A 22,594-nucleotide genomic window follows, 5' to 3' on the forward strand; every position below is an offset into this window, starting at 1 on the left:
TTAGTTCAGGTATTTACATTGCGGTAACCTACTAATCTGAAAAGATTGGTCTTACCAAATGACAGTGTCCCTCATGCACTTTATTCTAGTTTAACTGGTGCACTCTCCATGATAACATACTTTAACACAGATATTAAGCAGTCCACGTCATCACAGATGCAATGGACTTGTTTAATTTGTGTCAAAACATTTTCCCTGCCAGTGATTTCCTCCATTTGTTGTTCATGCTGCTTTAGCTCTGTGGGGACTGCCAAGAGCATTTAGCCAATTATGCATGTAATGATATCAAAAACAGGAGTTGAAATAATTAATTATTTAAGACTTGAATAGAGCAGTAGAAGTTGCGGAGGAAAGGTCACCGAGCACAAGTGAATGAGATAAATCCAGCTCTAGAACACCTAGAGTGAAAAAGCTCAGCCTTAAAGCTACCTGTCTCACTCACTCATGTATAATTAATTCCCTTCTTTTACTATGACAATACAATAATATATAGCATAGCTGCCGGACCAGTTAGATCCTTCACATCACAATATTGTTCCTGTTGTGAAATTAAATATTTTATCAAGAAGGTTGGCACGCTATTCAATGGCAACTTGAACTAATCTCTTCTTAAGAAAAGCAACATTACAAATTAATACAAATGCCAACACATTGCTACGTCTGAATTGCTTCTATAATGCATTTTATTTCAACGTGCTATTCCTGAATCAGATTGCGACAGATATTAATCTAAATGAGTTTTATAAAAAAAAATATAAAAAAACATTTATAAACCATAGCATTATATGTTGTTCTTGCTTGATAGCATCTATATTACCAAGTTCTTTGATAACATACATAAAACATTTCATGTATAGATTGCTGTTCAGGCTTAATAAAAAAAAAAAAAACGTAAATTACAGGATTTCAATTTTTCATTAGTTTTTCCTTTGCATAAATATGTCAAATGTTTATTTGCCTTTTCTAATGAAAGTTTGTGCAAGTTCTCAAAATCAGCAAAAAGATGCACAAATACAATTTTTGTAGGGGATTTTACTGATATTTCAAAATGCTAGCTGAATGCAAATACTTAGGAATATGAACATAATGTCCATATTTAGTAGACACAGTGTCCTGGTTAAAATTAGGCATTAGTGTTTCAAATAGAATTGCATGCTGCTGCAACAAACTGTAGATATACCCACCGTGTCCCAGAATCCTACTTAAATCTGACCCTTTGAAGCTGTTCAGGAGCTCTGCACCTATTGATCCATTCATATACAGTATTTAGACATTTATTTATGTTTTTGATGGAGGGCAAGTATAATGGTAGTCCATCAAAGTCTGCCGTTTGATGCTTCTCCGCGTATTCATTAAATTAATAATATTATATCAATTGGGGTGGGTTCAGAATCAAGGACAACAGCCATAAACAGCGTCTAGTTCTGCCCAGGAATGCTACTCTCACAATCTCCGGCACACAAGGACATGTATTTCCCGATGCTGCTATAAGATAAAGAAACCCAAATGGCAACCCTAAATATAGTACAGCGTGTGTGATGTGCATCACTTTGAGACAACCGTCTCATTCAAAAGGCTTGAGCTTTGAATGAGGCAATTGCTTCACTCAGAAAAAACAGGTATTGTGATTTGTTTTCATAATTAATCAATGTCAATTCTGTGTACAAAATGCATCCTTGCAGGCACTCCTCTCCCACCCATTTACTGCAAATAAAGGAGGGGCACCTTCTCGTATAGGGTATTTTACACGGGAAATGTCTCTCCCTCCAAATGGGTGAGAGTAACCGTTTAAGATGCATGCCATGTAAAAAAACCCTGCACGAAATCTGCAAGTCTTAATACATAGCATGCTGTATGATGTAATTGTGTAAAAATACAGTATAAAAAAGTACATCATTTTTTAAATACGTTTTTGCCATTCTGACATATGTCCCTCGCATTCTGGATCTTTAAGCTAATGGTAATCCTAAATCCTTTTTGTAAGGCAATGCAATTGTCATACAAATCTTGATTACTTTGAAATATTATTGGATGGGTGAATTAATGAACAATAACAAATGGAGTGGATAAGTTCTAAATAACTGAACAGTTAAAAAGTAGCGGGGTTCCCTCAAAACCATAAATGGCAAATTTATAGTACAAAAACAGAAGGCAGGTAGCGCTAAACATAATAATTGAAACAAAAAGCACAGTCTTATTATAAAGCAAAGTAATTCAATAAGTAGTAGTGATAATAAGTAAGTTACAGTAATAGAGTTAACAAAAGTGCTCTGCTACTTCTACTGCTCTATTCAAGTCATTAAGAAGCGTGGGGGGTATAATCCCCACCTAGGGTTCTTTATCCTGTCTTACTTCCACCTATCCTCCCTAGGTAGAAGTGAGACAAGATAAAGGATCCAGGGTGAGGATCATACCACCCACTCTTCTTAATAAGAGAAGTAAACCTGCTCCATAAAGTGAGATTTGTTTTATCTTTTTTTTCTTACTATCACCTGCGGAGAGCACTATTCTGTTTCTTTTATTTTCCTTTAGTTTCTCAGATAGTCTACATGGTTAATCATGTGTGTGATTTCCATATATTCTACAAGTGGGGTTCTATACCACTGTATGCTGTTCATACTGGAGCTGGTGTTAGCTCCAACAAACGTGAGTTAGTAATTATCTATTTGTCTCGTTTGCTTCACTTCATCTGATATACTACACTACAGTATTGGAATCTCTCCAAGTCTTTGCTTTCTTTATGCGCAAATACTGCTACAAATTGAAGCGTTTTGCCAAAGTCTCCTGCCAAGAAAGATTACATTCTTAAGACATGATATTAGCATTGGTACATAGTACTGCTCTCAACTTTTATCACTGTTAATTGTTACTACTACTACTTATTTGTAATTAGACTGTGCTTTTCATTTCAATTATTATTTTTAGTGTTACCTATTTTCCGTTTTTGAATTACTGAACAATGTCTAGTAAGAAATATTTTTTTAGCTGTTTGATAGATGCTAAATTGGGTATCGATTTAATAAACTTTCTAAATGATATAATGCTTTTAGAAAAATGTCCAAATTATTTATTTTCAAAAATCCTTTACTTAATGGTGGTGTATGGTGGTTAATGGTGGTGTATGGAGCAGAATCCAAAAGCCTAATTAATAAATATAAAATGTAATCTTGACTTTTAGGCAGTGTTGAAGAAGTTAAGTGTGCATCACGTGTAGATTTCTGTTAAACTTCAGGCATAAAGAACATTGGTTAAATTGCTGAACAGCAATGTGCTTCTTTTCATTAACATGCAATATAAAATTACTGACTGTACAAGTCCTAAAAAAAAACTTGCGTGTCATAAGTGTCCTATTTTGTCCTGCACAAACTGCTGGCTCGTTCACAATAAAAAAGATAAAAATGTATTTTCACAGAGCAAGCTGTAATAAATAAATATATTATTTAGAGAATGATAAACATTCTCAGCTTCTCTTAGTTGTATTTAATTATAGATGTATGTTGAATGCACAAAGAAATACCTAATTAACACCAGAATATTTTTTGTTACTCATTGCACTACCATTGATGCCACATACATTAACAATATATTGCTAATATATATTCTCATTGGGCAACAACTATGTATAGCATGGGCGTGGAAGTGTCCAACCCCACCCACCTTAATGTCCACGGCCGTCTTTAATGCAGAGCAAACAGGGCAGCTGTCCTGGGCCCGGTTACTCTTGGGGGGGCCGAAGCAGCTGCACAGTAGGCCCAGTTGGCCTCAACCATTTCTCCCCATCGGTAACCCGAACACTAAGGAGGCCCACTGGGTGGCCCATGCACTAAGGGCCACCCACGGGGCTTCTGTCAGCAGGGGCCCGGTCGCGCACTGAGGGCGCAACCGGGCCCCTTGCTTTTCGGTAGCCGGCTAGGAGGAAGTGACGGCCCACGCGTAAGAGTAGGCAGAGTCGAGGAGGGGCTGGCCGAGAGAGCCCGATCCCAACTCCAAACACCTTCAGCCACCAGCAGGAAAGTCAGCTACCAAGGTAGGAAACTGGATGGTGTGTTTAAAAGTGTAAATTTTGTGTGTGTGGGTGTCAGTATGTCTGTCAGTGTGTGTCAGTATGTCTGCCAGTGTGTGTGTCAATATGTCTGTCAGGGTGTGTGTCAGTATGTCTGTCAGGGTGTGTGTCAGTATGTCTGTCAGTGTGCATCAGTATGTCTGTGTGTGTGCATGTGTGTGTCAGTTTGTCTGTCTCTATATTTGCCAGTATATCTGTTAATGTTAGTGTGTATATATGTGTGTACATCTGTATGTAGTCTGTGTGTATGTGTATCTGTATGTTGTCTTTGTGTGTTTTGGTGTATCTATGTGTGTGTCTGTGTATTTGCATGTGTGTCAGGTTGTGTATCTGTGTGTCAGTGTGTATATGTGTCTGTATATCTACATGTGTACCAGTGTGTATATCTGTGTGTCCGCATGTGTTTCAGTGTGTATATATCTCTCTGTGTGTGTATATGTGCATACACATCAGCATTCACACACTAACACTACACACAAATACACCCCTGCATTCAAACGTCAACACTACATAAAAACAGACATCTGTGTTACCCACCAAAAATATATGTAAATACACCCCTGCATTCAAAAACCAACACTACACATTACATACATGCTTGCAGTCACGCCAACAACACATGTGAGAAATTGATATGCAAAACTGCAATATTGTATGTATATAACTTTCTGTGTATGTGACTGGTTTCACAAGTTGGGGTAATTTCCTTAATAACAGTGTGATAATGATGAAAGCTTTCAGTTGCATTTTACCCCACCCAGCTAAGACAAAAGCTTACATCCCTCCAGCAGTTCTCCTGCCAACCAGTTTTCCATGCATGTTATCAGAAGATCAGAGTAAGGAACATATAGGTGTAACCATGGAAGTGTGAGTTTTCCCAAGCTATCCTGTCCAATCTACCCAGAAACCAAGCCTAACTGGTCACTTCTTTCAGAACGTTACAGTATAGCTGGAGGGAAGAAATCAAAGGGAAAGACCTGTGTAAATACAGAACTCTCTGGAGAAAGGGGGCTGGATAAACAACTTTTGGGAGGGAAAATGGATTTTGGGACTTGTAGTTAATGACTGCAAGAAGGAGTCTTTAAAAGAACAGCAGCCAAGGAGGTTGGGTTCTCTTCCTCTCTTTGTCTCTTTTGGAGAGGACAGAGCAGCAAGCACATGTGACTGCCCCATACTACCAAGGGGGCGCAAGGGGGAGATCTTCATTTAAATGAAGTATTGCCCTTTTATTATGTATCTTTTGATTATGTAATGGATGTGGTTATAATGGGTTATAATGGGTAATGTGTATTTATAATACAATATTTACAATACATTTTATTATACACTTGTGTTTGTGTCTTATTTGTCACACATTCCCTAAAAGAATATCCCTGTAAGAGTGTCAAAATTTCTTACACACATACAAACATATTCCATACAAAAACCTGTTTACATTCAAACACACAAAAACTGCTTAGTGCTAAATACAAACCTGCAGACATGGGTAAATGGTAGAGCCCCAGCTGTCAATGCATTTCTGGAGTTGCAGGACAGATGGGATCTACCTTTTAATCACCCGTGCGGTAGGGAGGCCAAAAATAATTCTCGCACCTCTCTACTTTATCTTCACTGCATTGGGGTGGAGGACGTGATGCCATGTCTGGGGAGGTGGGACAGGATCCTCTCTGCAGCCAATGCAGCTTCCTGTGTCCAATCTAATTCTTCTCCTTCAGAAGCACCGATGAAATGTGGTGCATGCACAGCAATTACAGAGCTCCACCAGTCCAATGTTTTTCATGGAGAAGCACTGAATCTAATTGTTCTCTATGGAAAGCATTGGATACACTCACTGACTTCATGGCGAACACCTTTAAATGTGTTGGGAAACAAGTGTCTCTAGTTGCTGGATGTATGATGGCTAGCAGAAGTTTGCTCTCAGCAAAATGCACATGGCCGAAACAGCAATGTTAGACATTGCCAGAGAAAAGGGACAGCAATTATGCACCAAGACCACATTAATATGAGAAATGTTGGAGACAGAGGCAATGGGAGATATTTACCAGTGTTCTAAAAAGTGCAGGCTAAATGTTATTACCGTATTTATCGGCGTATAACACGCACCGGCGTATAACACGCACCTCATTTTTAGAAAGAAATTCCAGGAAATTTCCCCCCTCCCATAGTATTCCCCCCCCCCTCATCCCATAGTATTCCCCCCTCATCCCATAGTGTTCCCCCCTCATCCCATAGTGTCCCCCCCTTTCCATAGTATTCCCCCCCTCCCCTCCCATAGTATTCTCCCCCTCCCCTCCCATAGTAGTCTCCCCCTCCCCTGCCATAGTATTCTCCCCCCCTCCCCTGCCATAGTATTCTCCCCCCCTCCCCTCCCATAGTATTCTCCCCCCTCCCATAGTATTTTCCCCCTCCCCTCCCATAGTATTCTCCCCCTCCCCTCCCATTCTCCCCTCCCCTCCCATAGTATTCTCCCCCCCTCCCATAGTGTACTTCCCCCCCTCCCCTCCCCACCCATAGTGTACTTCCCCCCACTCCCCTCCCCACCCATAGTGTACTTCCCCCCCTCCCCTCCCATAGTGTACTTCCCCCCCTCCCCTCCCATAGTGTACTTCCCCTCCCCTCCCATAGTATTCTCCCCCTCCCCTCCCATAGTATTCTCCCCCTCCCCTGCCATAGTATTCTCCCCCCTCCCCTCCCATAGTATTCTCCCCCCTCCCATAGTATTTTCCCCCTCCCCTCCCATAGTATTCTCCCCCTCCCCTCCCATTCTCCCCTCCCCTCCCATAGTATTCTCCCCCCTCCCATAGTGTACTTCCCCCCTCCCCTCCCCACCCATAGTGTACTTCCCCCCCACTCCCCTCCCCACCCATAGTGTACTTCCCCCCTCCCCTCCCATAGTGTACTTCCCCCCCTCCCCTCCCATAGTGTACTTCCCCTCCCCTCCCATAGTATTCTCCCCCTCCCATCCCATTCTCCCCTCCCCTCCCATAGTATTCTCCCCCCTCCCATAGTGTACTTCCCCCCCCTCCCATAGTGTACTTCCCCCCCCTCCCATAGTGTACTTCCCCCCCTCCCCTCCCCACCCATAGTGTACTTCCCCCCCCCCTCTCCCATAGTGTACTTCCCCCCCTCCCCTCCCCTCCCATAGTGTACTTGAACCCCCCCTCCCCTCCCATAGTGTACTTCCCCTCCCATAATTACTTACCTGTCCTGAAGCGTGGGCCGGCTTCACAGCTTGCACCGCGGTACAGGAACTTTAATTTCATGTTCCGGTTTCCGGCGGGACTGAAAGGAAGTGTGCACACTATTGTGCACACTTCCTTTCAGTCCCGCCGGAAACCGGAACATGAAATTAAAGTTCCTGTACCGCGGTGCAAGCTGTGAAGCCGGCCCACGCTTCAGGACAGGTAAGTAATTATGGGATATCGGCGTATAACACGCACCCACGATTTTCCCCCTATTTTCAGGGGAAAAAAGTGCGTGTTATACGCCGATAAATACGGTATTTGATCATATTTATTAAAATGATCTAAAAAGTTTTCTTCATAGTAAAGTATGTTAGGCATTTTCAAAATTGACAATTAGAGAGCAACAGATGAAAAAAATGTTCAGATTTACAAATTGTGCCAAACAGATTTAATAAATTGTGCCAAAATTAGACAGTATGTTACACTTTGTTAAATCTCACAGGTGTGTTTCTCTTTCCACAGCTACTCTCCTGTGTTTCATGGTTTTAGTTAAAGGACCACTCTAGTGCCAGGAAAACATACTCGGAAAGGGGAAAGAGTTTAAAACTTACCTTTTTCCAGCGGTGGGCGGAGAGCTCTCCTCCTCCGATCCTCCGATTCTCCTCCCCGTCGGCTGAATGCGCACGCGCGGCAAGAGCTGCGCGCACATTCAGCCGGTCACATAGGAAAGCATTCATAATGCTTTCCTATGGACGCTTGCGTGCTCTCACTGTGATTTTCACAGTGAGAATCACGCAAGCGCCTCTAGCGGCTGTCAGTGAGACAGCCACTAGAGGAAATAGGGGAAGGCTTAACCCATTCACAAACATAGCAGTTTCTCTGAAACTGCTATGTTTATGAAAAAATGAGTTAACCCTAGAAGGACCTGGCACCCAGACCACTTCATTAAGCTGAAGTGGTCTGGGTGCCTAGAGTGGTCCTTTAAACATTGCAGTATGTTTTTGTTTTTTTATTCTGATACTACCCATGGTGCAGGACTTGAAAACATGATCGTCCCTTTGAAACAATAGACAGATCATAGATTGATAGATAGACAGACTGATGGATAGATGCATATTATATATATATATATATATATATATATATATATATATATATATATATACATATATATGTGTATATATATATATATATTGTTATTTCAAGGTGAAAGAAAAAGACATATCATTATACAGAGGATAAACAGAATAAACACATATATGTAAACTTTAAAATATATATAAATTAAAGATATTTTATATAAAAACTATAAATATAAGAACATAATAACCATTATATAATATCATGTAAGCATGTTATAGGGTTAAACATTCACGTTTTGTGCTAAATCTGTTTTAAAATGTTCTTATTTAAGAAGTAAACATTACTTTAGAGGTTCACATGAATGATGTTGGTATTTAAATAGTTGTTGTTTAGACATGACAGTCTCTTTAGTAATTGCTTTACACTAGGTTCTGAACATCTAATTTTAACCTATTTTTAACCCAACCAGTTCTTATTTTGACAAGGAGCGAAAACCACTGGGTGTTTTTTTAAATTCTAGCTCAATGTGTGCTACATGGTAATAGTTAGTAAAAGTATTTAGTAAAGTACTGCCAAAATACATATTCCCCTGTGTAATGAATACACATGAATAGCCTGCTTAGTGTTACTCTACAGAGGTAGAACTGTATGAATGTCTTGAACAGATGTAATTAAACACAGTTTATGGTAAACTGCCAGCAAACATTACCTGGGCCTTAAGCCTGTCTAATGCTAACACTGTAGGATCTAATGTATCTGCTTCCCTTTCCTTTTTATTCTATAGAGACCCTCAGCCAAGCCACACTCAGCCAAACCACACAGAGAGTAAGAAGGGAGGTAAAGGCGGTATATGGTATGCAATTAAAGTGGGTGGTATAGGGTTGCTGCTTTCTCCATGATTTTGTATTCTTTTCATTCCTACCCCTTTCATCCCTACCTTTTCTTTTCAAATTACATTTATCCGATTTTTAAATCTCAGTTTTAAAAAATCTCAGTTTTCTAACACCCACGGTCTTTCTCTCATTTTCCATGAAAACTTCTCAGTTTGGCTTCCAAATTTTTTCATCTAACATTCCATCATTAATTTTGGCAACATCAACAGCTTAATGAATCTACTAATCAGGTAAGAAAGCTCGAGTGTCTGTAAGAATTCATATGATCAGTAATAGCCTTGACCTCATTTTTTCTAACCTGTATTCAATCTTTATATTCCAATCTCTGACACTTCTTTAGCTGACTTTTGCCCTTATCTACAAACCTGTGTTCTCGATATGCCTTTCATCCAGTGTCGTAAGCCAAGCCCACTTTGGTCTATCAGAAGGTCTTACTTACTCTTTCTGCAACACTTTCTACAGGTTTCCAATTGCTCCATTTACCTATCTCAGCCTTAACTTGTTTCACTCTAACAAACTCTTTTTACAACATTGTGGGCAAATTTATCACGACAAAAGCAGATGCTATTCTCGGACAAAGTTCTGAATTATACAATAAAATGGGTGCACAATGTGGGGGTGATTAGGGACTGATGCTCAAACACCTAAAAAGTGGTATCCCCTACACCACTTAAAAATACATAGTATACATACATAAAAAGGTGGAGCTCAATGCAGCAAATATTCTGAAAAACAAGATAATGCAGCAAAATAGTGTAACACAGTATATGTAAAATTTGGTTTAAAAATATATAATGGTGTCACTCACAAGCCTGGAGTCATACCGTCATATGACTCCGGTAGTATATGCCTCTGGACCATTCAAGGTTGTCCAAACCCCTTCTGTATGAGGTGTTTTCCTTTAAAGTGCTGTAGTTCTTCTTTCCAGTGCTTTGGAATAATAGATACACCAGGTCCAGGATAGTGAATCCAATAAAATGCTTTATTTCTTTAAAATCAAAGAATAAAAATAAATAAACGAATCTGTGCCAGGTAAATACCTGGATAGACTAAGTAGTCCAATATCAAATGTCCAAAACGCGTTTCGCCTTGTTAAAAGGCTTCCTCAGTTGGTTGTTCTGTCTCTTCCTCCCTTCTCCTGTTTTTAAATCGCCCGCTTCAGGTTGTTAATTGTTTGTATTTCCGGTCTCTCATTTCCGGTTTTTCGTTTCGTGGAACGCACGTGCGTTCCACTGTGCGTCCTTGCTTCCTGAATCATCATTCTGGTGAAACGCACCTTGTGTTCGGTTTCCGCTTCCGGTTCCGCGGTCAGTGGAACGCACTTGCGTTCCAGCGAGTGTTATCACGGACACCTTTGTTTTACCTTCTAGACATTAATGCATGAGGTTTAATCTATATACAGATAACACCATCTTTAGTGGTAAACCTTATTTTTACAATGTTACTATTATCCCTAATTTTGTGTATCCTTCAAGGGTGACTTCATTCCTGTTCATATATATTCCCACTATTGCATATACATCCACTTTCAAATATATTTTAAAGAAGAAAACATTTAAAAAGACCTTGTCAATAAAAGCAATGTTAATATATATCCTAAAAATATATATGGATAAAATCAAATGATAATTTAAAACCCATTTCTTTAAAAAAATCATTGATAAAAATGCACCATGTTAATTCATAAAATGGCATAATTCAAAATCATTATTTAACCCATATGGTATCATCGTGTTAAAATTGTAAATGAATTTCATCTCCTCCCTTCCAATCTTTTTAATAAAATCGCCACCTCTCCAATCTTTCTTCACTGTTTTGATTGCCATAAAAGTTAGCCCTTCAGGGTTAAGGTTGTGAACTTTTTTAAAATGATTCGAGACACTATGTGTCTCTATCCCATTTCTTATGTTCCTTATATGTTCTGCCACTCTTGTGTTTAAGTTGCGGATTGTTCGGCCTACGTATAAAAGGTTACACGGGCATTTTAAAACATATATTACCCCCTTTGAGTGGCAGGTTAAATGGTCTTTTATTTGAAACTTTCGGTTTATGATGGGCTCCACATCTATTATGTGACGTTTTTTGCTTTTAGTATTTCTGCATGCCAGGCACTGCCCACACCCATAGAAACCATTGCTCATATTAAAAAAGGTTTTATTGGTTTGTGTTGTGTCCTTGTTGCAACTTTTTACCAGCGTGTTTCTTAAATTCTTTGCTCCTCTATATATTATTTTAGGTTTGTCTGGTAGAATGTTTTTAAGGACAGGGTCATCTTTCAAGATGTGCCAGATGTGCCAGATGTGCCATTCATTTTAGAAGGCATCCATTTAATTTTAACCAACAATTTTTTCTGGTTCAATGAGACCTTCTATCTACAGATTAGGGGAACGGCGATGGGCACCAAGTTTGCCCCAAGCTATGCCAACTTGTTTATGGCTTATTGGGAGGAACAGTTTGTATACCAAGGACACCCATGGGGGGCGAACTTGGTGTGCTATCGCCGTTTTATAGATGATATATTCTTTATTTGGACAGGCACTAACATGGATTTAAACCAATTTATCACACACTTGAACACCAATGAATGGAACATTGTTTTAACCGCAGAGATTAGCACTAAACAAATTAATTTTTTAGATTTAGAAATTAACATAATGGACTCACGGATCGTAACAAAAAACCACTTCAAAGAGGTAGATGCCAATGGATACATCGGTAAGGAAAGCTGCCACCACGCACCCTGGCTAATGAATGCCCCAAAAGGCCAATTTTTGCGTATTAGACGCAACTGTACAGAGGATCGCGATTACATAATACAAGCAAATAAGATTAAAAAACAATTTTTGCAAAAGGGGTACGAGGAAACAAAACTCCAAGCAGCCTTAGAAGACGTCCTCAAGATCCCACGAGAGAGCACTTTAATTTATAAAGACAAAAAGAAGAACCCAAAATGGGGCGGGCACAACACCCCATTTATATGTAGTTTTAATGGAAATAATAGGAAGATAAACAAAATTGTAAATAGATACTGGCACATCTTGAAAGATGACCCTGTCCTTAAAAACATTCTACCAGACAAACCTAAAATAATATATAGAGGAGCAAAGAATTTAAGAAACACGCTGGTAAAAAGTTGCAACAAGGACACAACACAAACCAATAAAACCTTTTTTAATATGAGCAATGGTTTCTATGGGTGTGGGCAGTGCCTGGCATGCAGAAATACTAAAAGCAAAAAACGTCACATAATAGATGTGGAGCCCATCATAAACCGAAAGTTTCAAATAAAAGACCATTTAACCTGCCACTCAAAGGGGGTAATATATGTTTTAAAATGCCCGTGTAACCTTTTATACGTAGGCCGAACAATCCGCAACTTAAACACAAGAGTGGCAGAACATATAAGGAACATAAGAAATGGGATAGAGACACATAGTGTCTCGAATCATTTTAAAAAAGTTCACAACCTTAACCCTGAAGGGCTAACTTTTATGGCAATCAAAACAGTGAAGAAAGATTGGAGAGGTGGCGATTTTATTAAAAAGATTGGAAGGGAGGAGATGAAATTCATTTACAATTTTAACACGATGATACCATATGGGTTAAATAATGATTTTGAATTATGCCATTTTATGAATTAACATGGTGCATTTTTATCAATGATTTTTTTAAAGAAATGGGTTTTAAATTATCATTTGATTTTATCCATATATATTTTTAGGATATATATTAACATTGCTTTTATTGACAAGGTCTTTTTAAATGTTTTCTTCTTTAAAATATATTTGAAAGTGGATGTATATGCAATAGTGGGAATATATATGAACAGGAATGAAGTCACCCTTGAAGGATACACAAAATTAGGGATAATAGTAACATTGTAAAAATAAGGTTTACCACTAAAGATGGTGTTATCTGTATATAGATTAAACCTCATGCATTAATGTCTAGAAGGTAAAACAAAGGTGTCCGTGATAACACTCGCTGGAACGCAAGTGCGTTCCACTGACCGCGGAACCGGAAGCGGAAACCGAACACAAGGTGCGTTTCACCAGAATGATGATTCAGGAAGCAAGGACGCACAGTGGAACGCACGTGCGTTCCACGAAACGAAAAACCGGAAATGAGAGACCGGAAATACAAACAATTAACAACCTGAAGCGGGCGATTTAAAAACAGGAGAAGGGAGGAAGAGACAGAACAACCAACTGAGGAAGCCTTTTAACAAGGCGAAACGCGTTTTGGACATTTGATATTGGACTACTTAGTCTATCCAGGTATTTACCTGGCACAGATTCGTTTATTTATTTTTATTCTTTGATTTTAAAGAAATAAAGCATTTTATTGGATTCACTATCCTGGACCTGGTGTATCTATTATTCCAAAGCACTGGAAAGAAGAACTACAGCACTTTAAAGGAAAACACCTCATACAGAAGGGGTTTGGACAACCTTGAATGGTCCAGAGGCATATACTACCGGAGTCATATGACGGTATGACTCCAGGCTTGTGAGTGACACCATTATATATTTTTAAACCAAATTTTACATATACTGTGTTACACTATTTTGCTGCATTATCTTGTTTTTCAAAGTTCTGAATTAGTTCTATTTACAATGGAAACCAGTAAAACTTCTCAACATTTAACATTTTGCACCCCAAATTGCACCTGTTTTACCTTGATAAATCTCCCCAAAGTTCTTTTAACCAAACAGGTCAAGATTATTACAACCATAACATGCTCTACTCCAAAGTTAAAAAATTTAACTTGAGTATGCAAACCTAACCTGCTATATCCTAAGATGTTCCAATTCTGATAAGAATTCTTAGAAGATATTCAATACCACATCAGACTTCCTCTGCAACACATTTCTTCTACCCTGTCACTCGACTACATGGCTCCTCGATCCCACCACATCACATCTTATGCAGCCTACTTTCATAGTTTTTTTAAATATCCTTAACTCACATGTTCAATTTCCATCTCTTTTGGTCTTTTACCCACTTTGTTAAAACATGCAACTGTCATTTCCTTAAAAAAAAAGCTTTTTCAGCCCAACGTCTCTGAATGTATCCTATTTTCCTACTTCCGTTTAACTCATAGCTTCTTAGTTGGCTTATTTATGCTCACATGACTAACTTTCTTGACTCTTTTCAATCTCGTTTACACTCTCTCACTTCTGAAGTCTCTGCCCAATTGAAAGTCATCAATGATTTAATCACTTCTCGATCCAAAGATCATTAGTCTCTATTAATTCTTCTTGACCTCTGTGCTATTTTTGCCACTGTTAAACACATTCTTTAGTTAAAACCTTCACAACCGTGGCCTTTTCTACACTGCTCAGTCTTGATTCTCATCCTTCAGCATCTCCTTTTTGTCAGTAACTTTTCTCTGCTACCTGTTTCAGTTTTGGTTCTTCAAGATTCAATACTTGACTTGCGTCTGTTTTTTATGCTGAGTCTCTTAACCGTATTAATGTATATCATCACTATTTATATGTGCTGATGTCATTAAAATGCTTCTTCTTCGATCTCTCTACTGGTGCAAATGTTTATGGCTACACAAGCGTAGATTCATTTTGCCCCCACCGCAACCCCCATTGCCATGCCCCTGTGTATCTCTTACTCCCCCTTTGTGTATCTCTTACTTCCCCCCAGCCCCTTTATGTGTCTCTCTCCCACACCCTTTTGTGTGTCTCTTTCCCCCAGCCCCTTTTATGTGTATCTTATACAATTAATTTTATAATAATACAATAATTTTAACATGTATTTAAAAGAAGCCATTGTCGTATTTGAAAACCACCAGTCCTTTCTACATTCTGTGCTGTTTACCCAACAGTTCATAGCTTCCTCTAGATTGTAAGCTTTTTTGAGCAGAACACTCTTCTCACTTTTGTTTCTGTTCACCTTTATTAGTCTGTGCTGCAGAATATGTAGGCACTAAATAAATAATACCCATTATCTTGAAACCTATGTTGTTGTTTTTTGTAAAATGTGTTTGGTCATAGCAGCAGTGAATACATAAAGAATGCATACCTTAACATATTTAAACAATCTACAAATACTGGAAACATGGCAACAACAAGAAAAAGATGAAGGACAGTAAAGAACACTCACATTAAATTCTAGTTAAAATAATTACCTTCAGAAAGGGGGTCGAGTGTATGTATCATCAGCTGGAAAATACTGTTCCTCATTAGGCTGTTGTGTAGTGATGCAGAGCTCCCACCTCGTTGGAGACGCGGCTTTGTCTATGAAGGAAAGAAATATTTAAATATAAATAATATGATAATGAGAGCGTGAAAAGGCTTTTTAATAAGATATGATGGAACATTCTGTAGGCTACAGTAATAATTTCAAGCAAAATATCAGAATTGTGAAGTCATATTACAAGCCACCTAAAACACAAGCTATCAAAAGCTTTCATATTGGCAGACCCAACTTCTCCCCCCTTTCCATTTGTAGAAGGTCTAAGATAGTCAACTGTGATTCGAGTTATGCACACTTGTCAAATCTATCCCTCTAAATAAACCAGATGCTGTGTGTGTAAGGGTGCTGTGTAGGGGTGTGTGTGTGTGTGTGTGTGTGTGTGTGTGTGTGCTGTGTGTGTGCTGTGTGTGTGTGTGCTGTGTGTGTGTGTGTGAGGGTGATGTGTGTGAGTGCTATGTTGGTGCTATGTGGGCGCTGTGTGTGTGTGGGCGCTATGTGTGTGTGTGTGAGGGTGCTGTGTGTGTGAGGGTGCTGTGTGTGTGTTTGTGAGGGTGGTGTGTGTGTGTAAGGGTGCTGTGTGTGAGGGTGCTGTATGTGTGAGGGTGTATGTGTGAGGGTGCTGTTAGTGTGAGGGTGCTGCTAGTGTGTGTGTGTGTGTGAGGGTGCTGTATTTGTGTGGGTGCTGTGTGTGTGTATTTGTTTGGAGGGAATGTGGGGGTGGGGGGACCAGTTAGGAAATAGCCCCCTTCCCTTCTTACCTTTTGTAGGGGCCGTGCTGCAGCCATCCTTGGTGGTCCAGTGGTGAGTGAACTCGAGCCTGCTGGGCTAGAGTTCACTCTCACGAGATCTGAGCGTTGCCGCAGCAACGCTCTAACCTCGTGAGAGAAACCCGGCGGAGCTGCTGGCTAGAGCTCCCCGGGTCCTTTCCTGCCTCTCTCCCTGCCTGTGGGGATCAGTGATCTCCCTCATTGATACAAAAAGAAACAATGTGTGTGTACACCCACCACAGTGTAAAAAGTGCTTAATTTATATCAGCAGAAATAAACTTTCCTGTATAGGATAAGATTTCCAATAGTATCCCAAAAGACTTCCTCTTGTCTTCCACACAGTATAAGCAAAAAAAAGGGGATGATCTGCTGAACCAATCACAAATAAAACAACATAGCGTATAACTGTGTATGAAGGCAAATGGTAAGAATTGCATTTACAAGTGGCCACTCACACTTTTTTTCATTGATCTCCCTCACCGGCCTATGGAGGCACGTAGCGCGGGCCGTGGGGATAAGTGTACGCCCAGGCACACCCGGCACACCTCGTGCACACGCCTATGGGTGGACATCAGGAGAAGAGATACAAAAGGAGGGGAGAATTTCATATTGAGGAAAGTTTTTTGGACTGTGCATGTTAGTTACTCGCTCAATGTCTACAGGCGACAGAGTGCTGCCTGCAAGAGAAGAAGCTCTTTTCATCCCTCACCAGCATGCAGTGCCCAGAACTCACATTACTCAGTCCGGGAACCCTGGACATCCAGTGATTTTGGTCTAGCTGCTCTAGTATATGATTCTTGATTCTGCTTTAATGTACACATTGGAAAACTGTTTTCAGTATTAAATGTTTGACTATAAACAAACCTCAATAAACAGATTTTCATTTAACGTGACTGACATATGTTATATCAAGGTAAGAATGAAAGCCAATCTAAAGCCGAGAATTGTAGTTGTCGTTATAACTTCCTGTGGTTGCTTGACCAGGGCATTCAGGACTTACTAAGTTGTGGAAATTAAAATGATACATTTTTAAATGTATAGGTGATAAGGAAATAAATCTTCAAATATATTTTATTACACATTTGTTCTGTATTGTTTGTCTCAGTTCGTATTCTTTCCTTATATCTTGTTACACATTTTGAATGTTTTATTTTGTTTTATGTTAGATTGCAAGCCGCATAACTTTTGTGCCTTCTGACAAGAAAATTATAAATCCTTATGAAAGGGCATTACACATGTAGGGAAATGCATTTTGATAAAATTACTGCTTAGATTTATTTATTTTTTGTTTTGTTTTGCTTAAAAATATAATATATCACATCTCCACAATTAACCAATGAGAATTTAATTTGGAAGTGTGTCATGTAGATTTTAGATTTAGGCATGTGCAGTACACTGTTTCTCAACCTTTTACACCTGTAAGTCTAAAACAATTTCTCAGTATAATTGCCTCAAGAAACAGTGATATAAACTCCAAATAAAACGTGTAGACACTGATATTTAAGTTAATCCCATATTAGACAACAAGCCTGATTAAAAGTAGTAAATAATATTTTTTAAATAAATTTGACATATTGTGAATATTGTGTATTAAAGGAGGAATGTATGAACTATTCATCTGAAGTATAAAAGTCACAAAATAAAAATATGACACACAGTTACACACAGACGACACTGACACACACATTTACACACAGAGGACACTGACACACACATACACACTTACACAGAGAAGACACTGACACACACAGACACATTTACACACAGATGACATTGACACATACACATTTACACACAGAGGTCACTTTTTTTGTAATCTTTATTTGTTTTCTAATAAATAACATACATATGAGAAGTACATTAAATACAAACATGTATCTTACAACAAATACATTCATACGACAAAAGGGAGTATTTATCATGTTATAAATACAGAAAATTGTTATCTTTAGTTGTCCCTTTAAACTAGACGTCAAGGCTGTGGCAACACCATTCCTTGTTTATCATGTAATAGTCTAATGCTTATGGATCTAAATTTAATCCAGTAGGTAGTCTGTTATGGTGCTTCTTAACAAAATGTATATAATATTCATATTTCGCTGTCTGTTTATGGTTTGTTTAATATACTGATCCTTTTTTCATACCAAGCTGATAAAGAAGTTGATTTATAAAATGATCTTTAGATGGGACTTCTATTCATTTCCAGTGTCTGGCAAGAAGGACAATAAAATAAATGCCATAAAACAATGTATTATTAAAGTAACATGGGGTTTAGACTGTTGCTGACAATTTAAATGTAACAGTGCTACTTCCGGTTCCTTATTTAATGTTATACCAGTTAAATCTGTAACTGTATCAAAAGCATAGTTCCATCATTTTATCATCCTAGGGAAACTCCACCAAATATGTTCCATTTTACCCTCTGATTGTATACATCTCCAACATGCTGTATGTGTGAGGGTGTATGTGTGAGGGTGCTGTTAGTGTGAGGGTGCTGCTAGTGTGTGTGTGTGTGTGAGGGTGCTGTATTTGTGTGGGTGCTGTGTGTGTGTATTTGTTTGGAGGGAATGTGGGGGTGGGGGGACCAGTTAGGAAATAGCCCCCTTCCCTTCTTACCTTTTGTAGGGGCCGTGCTGCAGCCATCCTTGGTGGTTCAGTGGTGAGTGAACTCGAGCCTGCTGGGCTAGAGTTCACTCTCACGAGATCTGAGCGTTGCCGCGGCTAGAGCTCCCCGGGTCCTTTCCTGCATCTCTCCCTGCCTGTGGGGATCAGTGATCTCCCTCATTGATACAAAAAGAAACAATGTGTGTGTACACCCACCACAGTGTAATAAGTGCTTAGTCTGAGAGATCCTGATAAACCTAGTAGAACTAGATACCATCTTTTTAACTTCTGTTTCCAATAAATTTAGACAATGTTTAGATTTTTTCAGTTTCATAAAGGCTGTTCCACAATCCTTAAACTGTGTAGATATCTGACAGTCCTGTTCCCATTTTCTAAAGGGCGCGGGGATCTCAGCTATTATTTCATTTTTAACTAACTCTTTTGCTTTTGAATAAATTGTCTTAATTCCATATCCTTTAAATATTTTACACACACATTTACACACAGAGGAAACTGACATACAGACATAAAGCTTTGGGGTAAAATATAGAAGACTAAATCAGACAACATAACCCAATTTGTTACTTATTTGAAATAAAAATCCTAAATTTTGTGAGTATGTGGTATGTGTGTGCAGTTAATGAATACTTTATAGAGACATACATGGTATCACCACTGCTCGAACTACCCTATTATCCCACCATTAGGGTCAAAATTCAACAATAAGATATGTCACCAAGCACCAGCATGGTGCTGTGGACAGGGCCGGCGCGTCCATAAGGCGGCACAGGCGGCCGCCTTAGGGCGCACCGGCTCCGGGGGCGCAAGATTTCAGTGACCGGCAGGAGGGAAGCTCTCCCTCCTGCCGCCCACCATCTCCGCCCCCGGCGCGGCAGTGCTGCGATCAGGCGGTGCGAGGGAGCTCTAACCTCTCTGCTCTGCTCCCTCGCGCGCTGTCTAGTGATGCCGCGGGAGCCGGAATATGACGTCATATTCCGGCTCCCGCGGCATCAGCAGACAGCCCGCGAGGGAGCAGAGCAGAGAGGTTAGAGCTCCCTCGCAGCGCCTGATCGCAGCACTGCCGCACGCCGCCCAGCAGCCCCACTGGACCCCAGGGAATGATCCACACCAGCTCTCCAGGTAGGGAGGCTGGGTAGATATTATTTATTTATTAAAATAATTTGTGAATGTATGTGATGTGTCTGTGTGTGAGAGTGTCTGTGTGTGAGAGTGTCTGTGTGTGTGAGTGTCTGTGTGTGTGAGTGTCTGTGTGTGTGAGTGTGTGAGTGTCTGTGTGTGTGAGTGTCTGTGTTAGAGTGTCTGTGTGTCTGTGAGTGTGTGAGTGTCTGTGTGTGTGTCTGTGTGTGTGTCTGTGAGTATGTGTCTCTGTGTGAGAGTGTCTGTGTGTCTGTGAGTGTGTGTCTCTGTGTGTGTGCGTGAGTGAGTGTATGTGTTACTGTGAGTGACTATGTGTCTGTGAGTGACTGTGTGTGAGTGTGTGCGTGAGTGTGTGTGCGTGAGTGAGTGTATGTGTGTCTGTGAGTGTGTGCGTGAGTGTATGTGTGTCTGTGAGTGACTGTGAGCGAGTGTATGTGTCTGTGAGTGTGTGTGAGTGAGTGTACGTGTGTCTGTGAGTGACTGTGAGTGTGTGCGTGAGTGAGTGTATGTGTGTCTGAGTGATTGTATGAGTGTTGCATGTGAGTGTGTCAGTGTATGTTTGTGAGTGTCTGTCAAATCAGTGAGAGTATCTTTGTCATTGAGTCTGTGTGTGACTATCAGTGTGTCTGTGTCAGGGTACCTGTGGTCTCTACCTCCGAAAGAGGTAGAGACTTAGCTGTTCCTCCATCCAGACGGTCTGATGGCTCCCTTCCCCGCGGTCTATCCGGTCATGCTAGGCCGGCCGCGAGGGAGTGACTGCCTTTTACAGCATCTAGGCAGGAAGTAGTCATCAGGACACTCCCCCGGAACAACCTGTCAGTCAATGGCTGCAGGACCAATCAGGACGCCTTGGAGGCGTGGTTACTGCTCTGAACAGGGTATTTAACAGAGCTTCTTTCATTAGCTCATTGCCCTGTCGTGGTTCTAGCTTGTTCTAGTCACTCAGTGCTTGTGTATTCTATTATCCCTTTTGGTTTTGACCCGGCTTGTTTACCTTACTCTGCTTATCTCTGTTACCCTTGATTCGGCTTGTCTCTCGCTTACCTGTCTTCTGTTACCCTCGACCTCGGCTTGTCTTTGACCATTCTATACTGTACTACTTACGTTAGTCCGGCCATTCTAAGGTCCGGTATACGTATCTAGCTACTGTTTGTACTCTGCGTGTTGGATCCCTGTCCCGATCCTGACATTACGACAGGGCCAATGGATCCTGCAAGTACAAACAGTCAGCTGGCTGCTCCTGATCCTAGGTTTGAAGCCATGGATCACAGAATGGATCAGATGGCGCTTGCGCTACAGGCTCTATTAGCTTGTGCCAATAACCCACCAGAGGAGATACGTAATACCCCTGTTTCTCCTGTCTGTTCAGGTCTAGAGGTAGCCACAGTGGGTGCTTCTTCTCGCATTACCCCCCCAGTACGCTATGGTGGGGCTCCTGAGAAGTGTCGTGGTTTTTTAAACCAAATTAGTATCCACTTTGAATTGCAACCTCGCTCTTATCCTACAGATAGGGCAAAAGTAGGATTTATTATCACCCTACTCATTGAGAAAGCTCTGAGATGGACCAACCCACTATGGGAGAACGATAACCCATTAGTTTATAACTATAACGCATTTGTAGCTGCTTTTAGAAGAACATTTGACCCTCCAGGTAGAAAGGTTAATGCAGCCAGATTACTGTTGCGCCTGAGACAGGAGAACCAAACACTGGTGGATTATGCACTAGAGTTCAGGTCTCTGGCGGCAGAAATCAAGTGGAATGAGCAGGCGTATATGGATGTATTTTTGAATGGCCTATCTGATGTAATCCTTGATGAGGTTGCTACCAGAGAACTCCCTGAGAATTTAGAGGATTTAATTTCGTTCATCTCTCATATAGATGAACGTCTAAGAGAGAGACAGAACACTCGAGAGAGGAACCAGAGACCTTCTTTTAGGTTAGCTCCTGCTTTTCCAAGTCCTGACTCCACGATATCTTTGCTTACTGAACCTATGCAGATAGAGTATACCCGCCTCTCTGAGGAGGAAAGACAGCACAGGCGAAGAGAGGGTTTGTGTATGTATTGTGGAGCCAAGGGTCATTTACTCTCGAACTGTTCTAACCGCCCGGGAAACGCTCGCACCTAAGTCCCTCTAGAGGACAGGCCTTGGGTGTTTCTATTTTGTCCTCTACTCCTAATTATAAGGATCACAGGCTTCTGCTACCAGTTTCCTTAACTTGGGGGAAGGAAGTAGTAAGGGCTATGGCATTGATAGATTCCGGTGCTGCTGAGAATTTTATCGACCAAGCCTTTGCTAGTAAGAACAATTTTCCATCCCAGCTAAGGGAGACACCTTTGGCCGTTGAGGCCATAGATGGTAGACCACTACTAGACCCTGTTATCTTTCGTGAGACCGTACCCATTGATTTAAATGTTGGTATCCTACACGTGGAGAATTTATCTCTTCTGCTCATTTCGTCTCCTTCCGTTCCCATAGTTCTGGGGTACCCATGGTTGAAAAAACATAACCCTATTATCGATTGGGAGTTAGGAGAGATACTCTCGTGGGGCCAGGGCTGCCAGGATCGGTGTTTGTGCAAGGTTTCTCCATTAGCTAATATTAACATACCGGAGAATCCTACTCAGTCCA

General features: G+C 40.4%; 1 protein-coding gene across 5 annotated transcripts in view; it reads right to left on the minus strand.

Moving 5' to 3' along the window:
* SLC24A2 (solute carrier family 24 member 2) overlaps positions 1-22,594 on the minus strand; it is a 284,348-nt gene that overhangs the window by 85,783 nt on the left and 175,971 nt on the right. For all 5 annotated transcript variants that reach the window (XM_063455237.1, XM_063455238.1, XM_063455239.1 and 2 more), the window contains one exon: positions 15,367-15,475. In XM_063455237.1, the coding sequence (XP_063311307.1) occupies positions 15,367-15,475 (109 nt within the window). The remainder of the gene's footprint in view (positions 1-15,366; positions 15,476-22,594) is intronic.

The sequence above is a fragment of the Pelobates fuscus genome, chromosome 5 (assembly GCF_036172605.1).
Source record: "Pelobates fuscus isolate aPelFus1 chromosome 5, aPelFus1.pri, whole genome shotgun sequence".
NCBI classification, from domain to species: Eukaryota; Metazoa; Chordata; class Amphibia; order Anura; family Pelobatidae; genus Pelobates; species Pelobates fuscus.